The 11,304-nt window shown below is 32.3% G+C and overlaps 1 protein-coding gene and 1 long non-coding RNA gene across 9 annotated transcripts; one reads left to right on the plus strand and one right to left on the minus strand.

Annotated features, from left to right (window-relative positions):
- Nucleotides 1-405: 405 nt before the first annotated feature.
- Nucleotides 406-3,870, minus strand: LOC107904053 (uncharacterized protein At4g28440). Of its 4 annotated transcripts, none has more exons than XR_005913293.1 (5): nucleotides 3,686-3,810; nucleotides 3,137-3,192; nucleotides 2,353-2,580; nucleotides 831-1,085; nucleotides 406-742 (listed from the first exon to the last, which is right to left on the minus strand). XR_005913293.1 is itself a non-coding variant. In XM_041092633.1 (4 exons), exons 1-4 carry the CDS (start codon nucleotides 3,808-3,810, stop codon nucleotides 895-897), a joined length of 600 nt encoding a protein of 199 aa, XP_040948567.1. In that variant the 5' UTR covers nucleotides 3,811-3,870; the 3' UTR covers nucleotides 406-894. The 4 variants fall into 4 exon arrangements, 1 of the variants encoding a protein (XP_040948567.1); XR_005913294.1 differs by lacking the exon at nucleotides 3,686-3,810 and adding an exon at nucleotides 3,301-3,319; XR_001686095.2 differs by lacking the exon at nucleotides 3,686-3,810 and having other exon boundaries at nucleotides 3,137-3,322.
- On the plus strand, nucleotides 3,596-9,213 carry LOC107904054 (uncharacterized). Of its 5 annotated transcripts, none has more exons than XR_001686098.2 (5): nucleotides 3,596-3,874; nucleotides 3,967-4,056; nucleotides 6,222-6,302; nucleotides 8,186-8,765; nucleotides 8,905-9,213. It is a non-coding gene; the product is annotated as an uncharacterized lncRNA (long non-coding RNA). The 5 variants fall into 5 exon arrangements; XR_005913295.1 differs by having other exon boundaries at nucleotides 8,674-8,765; XR_001686097.2 differs by lacking the exons at nucleotides 8,186-8,765; nucleotides 8,905-9,213 and adding an exon at nucleotides 7,352-8,159.
- The last annotated feature ends 2,091 nt before the right edge of the window (nucleotides 9,214-11,304 follow it).

Below are 11,304 nucleotides of genomic sequence, written 5' to 3' on the forward strand. Positions count from 1 at the left end.
GCTACTCTAATACTTGTTGCCTTGTAGTCATTTGTTCCATGAAAGCCTCCAGCTTGGCTATCAAAGTCTTTTCGTCACCCATTATAGCTTACTCTGATACCAAGTTGTTATGCACCTTGGCGTAGGATCTAGTCACAGGTCTAGACAAGAAAGAATTCTTGCTCCGACCTATGGTTACTCAAAGAGATAGGTTCGTCCTTAACTAAACCCCTCTAAAAATAACAATTCTTTCTTATAGAATAATTGTTTATCTCTTTATTTCATATTGGCAGCCTTTTATAGACAGTAAATAACAAAGGTAATAGTCCTAATAACTTAGAATTTACGAAGGAAATAAAAACCTCATATAATAGAGAAAATAAGTAAAACTAAAACTCTTAATAAAACCTGAAATAATAAAGAAAATAAATAAAACTAAAACTCTTATTGCAATAAAGGAGTCCATATCAGAATACCATACAAATATACGGAAATAGCAATCCATTTAACAAGCTATTAATATGCCAAAAAGTAAAATAAATACAAAAGTAGCATAAACACGTTTACAGCACAAGAAAATATACCACCATGACAGGATGCACAATTTGTCGAGACTAAAATGAAGCATGTAGGCATACACTTCATGATATTGAACTTCCTAAGTATAATTTGTAAGCCAAAAACACAGTTTAAAGTAACAAATGAAAGCAAGTAGCCATCACCAAATGTTTGATGTTCCCAACCAAAGGTTCTGCTGGATTTGCTGCAATGGCAAGAAGCAACTTCAAGATGATTTTAGAACCGAACTTTCATAAGCTTATTCAAAGATGAGATCAGAGTAACATGTTTACCAGAGCAGATTTTCTTCTTCAAAAGCAATGCGAACACCATCCGGAGTGGGTTGGTGGTCAAAGGTCATTCTTCAACAATATTAATCAGCTCATATTCAATCAAAGACAGATTGTTATCTTCCTTCACCTTGAAACTATCGGGTTCAGCGACCTCAACACGACCCCACTTGTCCACTGCAAGCCTCATCGACCCCTTAAACATGTCAATTTTTGCATTTCGAAGAGTTAGGGTAGCACCTTCTTTCATGAAGTCAACTGCAAAAGATTAATACATAAATAGATGGTGTTAGTTCAGATTAACACTGTAATTATCAAACAAATAAAGCATATTTGATCACCTTCGCTATCTGATAACACCACATGAATAAAACATCAAATCTAGGAAACCTTTAAGTAATTGTCGAAACATATTTATAATCATTTTTGGGTGACCTTAATGTAATCTATCTGAGCTCAAACAATACATCATAATAAAGTCTAACATCATAACTGATACCATATAATATTTACTCTGATTAGAAATCCAAGGAATTTTGGCACTAAACCTTTACAGAGAATTAAACTCAAGGCTTAGCCGAACAACAACCAAAAGAAGGGATATTTCACTCTTTTCATTCAGCAACAACAATCCGAAATATACATGTGGACCAAATGAACAAAAAAAATGCATGTGGACTTATCTTTTCTGATATTTATCTATAAACAAGCTAGCTTTGGAACTATAGCACAAACAGATGCATAAATACACAAGAGGTAGTGAATGGACAAAAATTTCACATCTTGGATATGTGACTGCATGTCTGGAAATGAAATATCAAATAATCATTTTACGCAGAAAATATTTGGTGGTTAGAATGAATAAATCCAAAAGATGCATGCCCTTAAAATGTGCAAACTTAAATTCATCCATGATACTGGTGCCTATTTTGTTCCAATTCTTCAATTTTCCTTTAAGTATCTGTGTCTGACACATGATATAGGGATATATTACCTCTAAAGATCCTCTAAGTACATGGAAACTTAGAAGATTCTAACCATCCCTTGTTGGACATCCAACACTCAACTGAATCTGAGTAATATATATCTGAACACTACAAGCTAATAGGCTATCATAGCAAAAGCCAAAACTAGTATTTAGTTCATTGCAAGACAATACCTAAATAGACGTCCTTATCAGATAAAATGCATTGGAGGAATTTTAGGAAACCCAAATCTTCATTTCCTTTCTTCCATGAGGATATAAAAGATATAATCAAATCCAATACAATCTACTTGCATGACTTGACACTTTAACTACATGAAATCAATGTTGCATTACTTGTCTAACAGAGGAGGAGGATGCTAATACGAAAAGCAATGACTAATAGAAAAATTATCTGAGCGAAAATACAATCAAACATAAACTAAGTAAATGCAAGCATGCAAAACAGCAATATGCATGAGGAGTGAAACCACTAACAATAACTAAAGCAAAACTTCTATTGGAATTGATCTGAGTAAGGAAATATTACAAATAATATACCTTGTTCATTTCTTGCTGTAAAGATAATCATTCCTGTCTCATCTCCGACCAAGCTTTCAGCAATCCGAATTTGACGAACTTGAGGACCATCAGGACGACCCTTCTGTAATACCATCTTTGTATTGACAACCTTGATCGTAAGAGTATGACCACTAGTCCCCGGGCGAAGTTGGTCCACCTTGGTGAAAATAGGCTTTCTCAATGTCTTTGATTCTGCCATTTCAATACCTTCCGAGAAAAAAGAAAATAGAGATCATAAGTCTAAACAAATAAATAAATAAATAAATTCTCCCACTAAAATAAGCCTCTTAACCATGGAGACGTGGGTTGAATTACAGAATATGATTTATATTCCAAATTTAGAAAATTTCAAATCTAAAAAAATAAATTTAAATGAGCGAAAAAAAAATTGAAACTCCTAGCCAAACAGTTCGTTAAGAAAGAACTGTTCAATTTATCCTCCAAATCCAACAATTTGATCTGCTCAACTTGAATTTGCATTTAATAAGGCAACATAACTCTAATAACAATCACTAGTTTTAGATAGAATAGAACAGTAAAATCCCTGACATTTTTCCCTAAAATTTACAGATTTTGATACACAGACAGATCAGAGAATAACACAAATGAAATCTAACGAATCAAAGTCCTGAGATTCTCGTTTCTGACAATTTAACAGAATGATTCCAAAGATGGAAAAATTTTCAAACAAATAAAAAACAATTGGGTAAAAACAATTCAAAGAACGATTTGAGAGTCAGAAGAATTAAGGTTTCGAAAGTACCTTTGAAGATTTGGAGAAGGAGATCAAGTCGCGGATTAGAACAAACGGAGAGAAATCTGAGAAACAACAGTTAGCAGTCAGGGCAGTAAAAATCGACCTTTGAAGGAACTACTTTCGAATCAATATCCACAGTTAATCTCCAATTAGATTTGTACAAATCCTACCGTTTTGTTTTGCTTTAATTTTCTTGTAACTTTTTTTTTTCTTTACTCAATTATAAGAAAGTATAAACTCATAATCACTTATTTGACCTTCTAAATTAAAAAAAAAAATTATTTTAACACTTCATTTAATTTTTTATTTTTTTTGGTTATTGAATTTGCATCATTTGTCAAATAATTCTAAAACAATTTTGTCACAACGAAACACTAAAATTTTGAAAACCGAGTCGATTTGTGATATTTAGGGTCTGTTTGTTTGATGAAAAATATTTTTCGAAAAATATTTTCCGCATTTTTCGGCGTTTGTTTGGGGGGAAATGAATTCCTAAAGGAAAACATTTTCCAAAACACGGGTAAATCAATTTCCAATTTCCGGAAAACGTCTTACCGATTTGGAATCCGTAAGACATTTTCCATTCCATTCTCTACACTCTCGATAGCAATGATTCTCCCTTCCTCTCTGCCCATCAGTCTCCGCCGTTCCTCCTCATCTCTGTTCGTTGGCCTCGTCATCTCTGTCGGTTGACCGTCGTCAAGTCTATATTTTGAAGAAACCCTAAAAAATTAGCAGCCACAGGTATATCACTATCTTCTTTCTTATTTATGCTCATGCTGGTTCTACTCTAATAGCAGATTTGTAATGCCTGTTGGTTCACCTCTTCTCGTTAGGTTGCCAAAAAATTATAGCCTGAATCGTCACCTCTTCTCGCGATTCATTGAAGGTGGATTTCTACTCACATTCTTGATTGCAAGCTCTAGGTAATTGTTAGGGGTTTCTACATATTTGTATTAGCATTTTATTTTTTATTTTGTTCAATTGTCGAGGTTCGACGAATGAAGTAGGATTGAGATGTAAACTTGAAGAATTCAAAATTGGTAATTTTTTAGCTTCAACTGGTTTTACTGTGTTAAATGGAGCATTTCATTTTATGAAACTGGATTTTGTTGATTAGTCAAAAAAAATATGAAGAAACTGAATTTTGTTCATTTTAATCTTGGCTTGGATTTAAACTTGGGGAATATTTTGAAAGTTAACTGCAGATCAGATGGATGGGAATATTATGTGGTGTAAGGGCATCATACATTACATACATACATAAATTGAATTCGTGCATACATTCACATATATGTTTTCCAGTTTTTTATTACAGTAATAACATGAGCCATGTATATGTATGTATATACTGTTGGGAGTTGGGACATATGTTCCAAATATAATAGACATGTGATCTCATTTTCTTGTAAATTGTATTTCTCCATGCATTCTTCTTCTATACATTTCAGTTATAATAGCCATGTATATGTATGTATATACTGTTGGGAGTTGGGACATATGTTCCAAATATAATAGACATGTGATCTCAAACGAATATTCAGTTTTTCTTGTAAATTGTATTTCTCCATGCATTCTCCTTCTATACATTTCATTCAATGGATTATTGGGTACTTTTTCTAATTCTGGGTTTCACCCTGCTTCCTTCTCCTTATGGTTCTTGGTTGAGTTACTTGCATTTAGTGTATGGATTATTCGTTGGTTTTTTTATGGAGGGCAGTAAGGTGTTTTAGTCATCCCATAAATCATGATTACATAAATTAATTAGCTGAGCCCGACCATCTTTAATCCTCCCCAACATTACAATCAAGCTTAGTAAGATTATGGGAAAACTGATGTTCTAGCTGAAAAGTGTGGTGAAAAACACATGACCCCAAATGCAAGACCAAGTCCAAAATATCATTAAGCAAACCACTCCACACCCAAAAACTAGGACTCAAACTATTTATCTCTGTTACTGCTAACGTATAATCACTTTCCACTACTACATTCGAGGGTCGATATTTAGCTGCTAGTTCCAAGCTGAACAGAATGGCCTTCACCTCTGTATTGAGCACATGATCACAGCATGAAGTTCTTTAGTCTTTATTACCTTTAAAAAATTATCAAGTTTTTGATGAGTTATTGTTGTTTAAAAACTTGAAAATAAATAAATACAAAAAAATACAAAGGCAGTGTTTGGCTGTTTCTTTTGATACTTCTTTTTTGTTTTTTGCTTTCAGAAGCAAAAAATTAAAAGTGCTTTTGGAATAGAAAATACATTAGAGTTTTAAAATTCAAGAATAATATAATTATTTTGAAGGAAAAAAGTGTAATTTTAGTTTATATATAGAAAAAGTTAAATTATAATTAATGGTTAGTCACTTTCTCAAATTTAGCAAGTTACTATGATATTAATTTTTAAATTCTTTTGCTTTAAAGTAACTATTTTAGTTATCTTGAAGCTGGTTAAATCCAAACTGCGACTACGATGTGGCATAAGTTTTTATTATGCTTACAGAACAAGATAAAATGGTCATATAATTATGTTCTAGAAAGATAGTCACATGATATAAAAATTGTCCTCGGAATTGAATCCTATATTGAAGAGACATTAAGCCCTCAATTTAGAAGCTGCATGCTTTGAGCTCCCTTGATTAGTCATAACTTCTTCAAAGGCAAAATGATGATTGTAGCAAGCATACACACCTTTTTGCGTTTGTAGTAAAACTGGAAAAAGTTCCCTAGTTCTTGAACTTGTGTCCTCAGTTCTCACGATAGAGCCCTCTGCTTCTAGATTTTTTACTTAGTTCTCTGATTTATTTTTTTGTTCATATGCAGTGAATGGTGCTTGTGGTTGATTTGCATCCTTGTTTTATTGCATTAGTCCTGTAGTCTTCCTCATTGTTGTCGTAAGTTGGTTATGAATAATTTCAACTACTATGTTTCCCATTGCAATGCTTTCATTGCAACCCTTCATTTTAAAATATTGCTGTAGGCTTTCTTTTGCTTCCGTTTTCAGTTGTATAATTATTTTCATTTGTCCCTGGTTGACGTCTGGTATTGTATCTACTATATAAATCCTTCCTCTCTTTTCCCTTGTTCTTTGTAGGAGAAACTGTTTCAAAGGATTTTGAAGCAGCAAGAGGAAGGATCACGGGTTACAACAACTGATATAGTTTCATATTTGCAGGTATCTTCTATGATTTCTTGCTCTTATTGTTTTGATGAATCTGCTTGGCTAATGGTGGTTCTTTTACTTTAGTACCATTCTTATACTCAATTTATATCCTTTATATTAAACTTAATGCTTCAACCAACAGTGTGTTTCTGCACCACTCCGGTGATTTCAACTGTAGTGTCCAAACAGTTAAGTACTTAAAATATTTACACATTTACAAGAATATTACAGGCTAAATTTGTTAAATCATGACCAAATTGATGGAATATGTAATTTATGATCACTAAAGTTGTTATTTTACCAGTCAAATTTTATCTTAATAAAAAATTAAATAATTTTTTTTATAAGAACATTTAATTTCTCAAAAAATTATTAATGCAATTATAATTAACTTTTGATATGTATGTATGCACTTTAGTCATGGTAACTTTTAGTCATATATGTGATCTTATGAAAATCTTGCATCTTTTTTTTGTAGTGATCAAATATTTGTGTGGCATAATTTTGTGTAGATGGATTGTAATCAACATCAAAATGCAATTGTCAGGGTTGTGGCTTCAGTTTTGGCTTTTGGGGCTCTTTGGATTAAAAAATTAAAAACTAGGAAGGAAATTGCTTCTCACCCTCGTGTGAATCAAGATTATGAAAGAAAAAAATTATATTAATAGTATTTTATATAGTGGTGACCAGCATTGTATTGATGTGATAAGGATGAGACTGATCACCGTTTTTAATTTGTGTGATATTCTTAGTAGGAATAATTTGTTACAATCATCTAAATCTGTCAATATTAGGGAGCAAGTAGTTATAATTTTACATATAATTGGTCATAATGTAAGCTTTCGAGTGATTGGATCTAGATATTATAGATCAACTGAGACAGTTCACCGTTACATTAGGGTTGTATTGAGAGCTATTTTGAAATTGTATAAACTAGTTATTAGATTACCTGATGAGTCAACTCCTAGTGAAATCAGAAACAATCTAAGGTTTTATCCTTATTTTAAAGATTGTATTGGAGCATTAGATGGAACTCATGTTTGTGCATTCGTTCCACTTAGCATTCAAGGAAGATTTCGTAGCTGTAAAGGGGGGACGACACAAAATGTATTGGCTGCCATTACATTTGATTTGAAATTTTCCTATATTCTGGCTGGTTGGGAAGGTAGTGCACATGATTCTCGTATTTTAAGTAATGCACTTTCACGCCCAAGAGGATTAAGAATTTCGAAAGGTAATAATTATCATTAAACACCAAATAGTTTTAGTAAGCTCATAATTTATTAGTATTAATTATGTTTTGTAAAATTGTAGGTAAATATTATCTTGCTGATGCTGGATATGGCATCCGAAATGGATATATTACCCCATATCGTGGTGTCCGATATCATTTAAAAGAGTTTAGTGTTCAAGGGCCTGAAAATGCAAAGGAACTCTTCAATCTTCGTCATTCATCATTACGAATCACTGTTGAACGTGTTTTTAGGATTTTGAAGAAACGATTTCGTGTATTAGATGCTGAACCATTTTGGAATTTTCAAACTCAAGTAGATATAGTTTTGGCTTGTTGTATCATTCATAATCATATAATGGGAGTTGATCCTAGTGATTTACTTAATCAAGGATTATACGAGGAGCTTGAGTCTGATTTGATAATACCAACTCTTACGGAGCGAGAAGAAAGAGAATAACCAAGAGAATGGTCTGCTAAGAAAGACGAAATTGCACAAATTATGTGGACTAATTATATGGTTAGAAATATTAGGTAGGTTTAAGGCTTAGGGTTATTGTTTCTATGTTATGTATGTTTAGTATTAAAAATTGTTTTTTTTTGTTAATGTTGGTTGGATATTGAAATGATTGACAATGACAATTATTAATGTAAAATGGGTAAGGGCAACAAAGAAGGGACCTCCAAGAAATTCAGGTGGACAAAACCAATGGATCATCTTTTTCTTGAAATTCTAGCAGAGGAGGCCCAGAGAGGAAATAAGCCTTCTAATACTTTCAAAGCACTTTCTATTAATCGAGTTGCCGAAGCTATTTCTAAAAGATTTCAAGTCCAATACGATGCGAAGCATGTGGAAAATCATTTGAGGACTGTAAAAAACCAGTGGCAGATTATATGCACAATTCGGGGTGAAAGTGGTTTTGGATGGGATGATAACATGAAAATGATCACATGTGATAGAGCGACATATGATGCAGCAGTGATGATAATATATGTATATAAATGTTAAGCATATTTCAATTGTTTTTTTACTTGTTATTCTAATTGTGTATAATATCCAATAGGCACACAAGAAGTATGAACCATTTTTGAATAAAAGCATTGATCATTATAATGAAATGGCTTTGGTTGTTGGCAAAAATATGGCAACAGGGAGTTTTGCCAGAACATTTGCTGACATAGATTTGGATGATGGTAACCAAGGTTCAGTGCATGTAGACTGCAACAATGAAGAGGCTGAAGAGGTAAGAACAAATGTATCTTCATCTGACACATCCAAACGTAAAAGAAAAAATGTTCAAGAAAGTGTCGCTGATAAAAAAATTAAATTTGTGGGTGAACAACTTGGCAAAATTGCTAATGCTTTGGAACAATTTACTGCAGACAAGACACCACATCTTTACGAATAAGTGATGTCAATGGAGGAAGAAGGATTTGATGATGACTTCTTGTGTTCTGTGTTTGATTATTTAGTGAGTCATGAATCCGAAGCCAAAGCTTGTTTAGTTAAAAGTAAGAAGCATAAAAAAATTTGGCTTCAAAAATTTTCTCAAGGTTGAAGATATTGATACTTTTATGTGGTGTAATATTAGTTATGCACTTGGACAATGTTGTTGTTATTATGTGGTGTACTACTAATTATGCATTTGGATAATATTAATTTCTAGTATTAATTGTGGTTTGGAAGCTAATTTATAATTATTCAATCCTTGTTTTTTTTTTTTTTATAACACAATTACAAATAATTTATTTGACTTTGGTTGTTTTCAATTTATGACGGTTAATATTCTAGCTTAATAATTGAATACTATTATATATTTAATTTGATTTATTTATAAATAAATCATTGCAATATATGTAAAAACAATTTAAAATATATATTTATTAATATGTATATTAAATTTATTAATATATGTAAAAACAACTTTTTCGGAAAATATTTTTAGGAAATCTGCCAAACAACAAAAAATATTTTACACAGATTCATCCAAACACTAGAAAAGTAAATCATTTCCAGAAAAGTAAATCATTTTCTTGAAATCATTTTTCGGAAAATATTTTACTGGCAAACAAACGGAGCCTTATAGTAATAAACTTTTCTTGAAAAGTACTTGTACATTGAGCGAGACAAATCCTAAACGTTCTTGGCTTTCAACCAAACAACCTTTTCTGCTATTCTCATAGCACAAATTGCTTTGAGTATAGGCTCAAACAATCACAAATCAAATACAAAACCAAAAACGATTTATTACTTTCAACATGAAAGTAATTTTCTCCCAATAGAAACCGACAGAATTGTTATTCCCAGAAAATGAAATTTTTACTTAGAAAATAAATTCTCACTATTTTCTGTATTATTTGACAAAATAACAATATTGAAAACTTGTATGAATTTGTGTAAATAGCTCTACCAGTGCCATCTATTTATAGGGAAAGATAGGAGAATCTTGCTTAAATTAATAGAACATAAATGATACTTTTTTGAAAGAAATCCTGTTGGGATATTTTATTAAAGGTAAGAAAACCGAATAACAAAATACAAGAAACAAGTAAACAGTTGAAAAAATAAAATAAACAAACGTAACCCCCAGCAAAAAAGGAGCCCACTCCCTACTATTAATAAACACGTGTAGCATTGGGGAACTCCTGTAACACCCCTAACCCGTATCCGTCGTCAGAATAGGGTTACAAAGCTTTACCGTCAAACCGTAACATAAAACATACATTTCCAAACATTAATATAATCATAGCATAAATCATTCATTCACATGCTTATCGTCCCTTAATCGAGCCATCGACAATTCGGGACTCAATTGGAATCAATCAAAAAATTTAGGAAAAAGTTAGAAAATTTGAACCGCAGGGGTCACGCGACCGTGTGGCCAGGCCGTGTGACTCACACAACTCAGGCCGTGTAGCACTCAAAATAGGGACACACGATCGTGTCCCAGTCCGTGTCCGTGCCCGTGTAACTTTCGAAGTTGGGTCACACGGCCAAGCCACACGCCAGTGTGCCAGGTCGTGTAACTCTCGAAATGGCCTCACACGCTTGTGTATCAGGCTGTGTTCTAGGCCGTGTAATTGCTTGACTTGCAAACCTTAAAACCTAATGTAACACCCCTTACCCGAGACTATTGCTGGAGTCGAGCACGAGGCGTTACTTAATTTACTAGTTTGAGGCATAAAAATTTGCTTTTAAAATTAATTTCACTATTTACAACAAAGCTGTCCAATTGCATAACATTTACTAAATTAATTATAACTCGAGATACGAATCTCAAAATTTAGATCCGTAATTTTTCCCTGAAACTAGATTCATATATATTCTTACCATAAATTTTTAAAAATTTTTGGTTCAGCCAATTAGTACAGTTTATTAGTTAAAGTCTTCCCTATTTCACTATTTGACTATTCTGCCTCTCGTCACTAAAATTCAATTTTCTCATTGTATGATTTTAATATGGTGTTCTCACTTGTTTCTACAGAAAATATACTCATTAAGGAATCTAGAAATATAAATTACAACTCATAAATATTTTTTTTACAATTTTTAATGATTTTCTAAAGTCAAAACAGGGGATTCCAAAAATAGTTCTGACCATATCTAATTAAAATCCACATATCTCAGAATATAAAATTCTTTTTTCTACACCGTTATTTTTCTATGAAAATAGACTCAATAAGATTTAATTATATATACCATTCACTCTATAATTCATTTTATACTATCCTTGGTGATTTTTCAAAGTCACGTCACTGCTGCTGTCCCAAAACTGTTTCATT

Source organism: Gossypium hirsutum, chromosome D05 (genome assembly GCF_007990345.1).
Source record: "Gossypium hirsutum isolate 1008001.06 chromosome D05, Gossypium_hirsutum_v2.1, whole genome shotgun sequence".
NCBI lineage: Eukaryota > Viridiplantae > Streptophyta > Magnoliopsida > Malvales > Malvaceae > Gossypium > Gossypium hirsutum.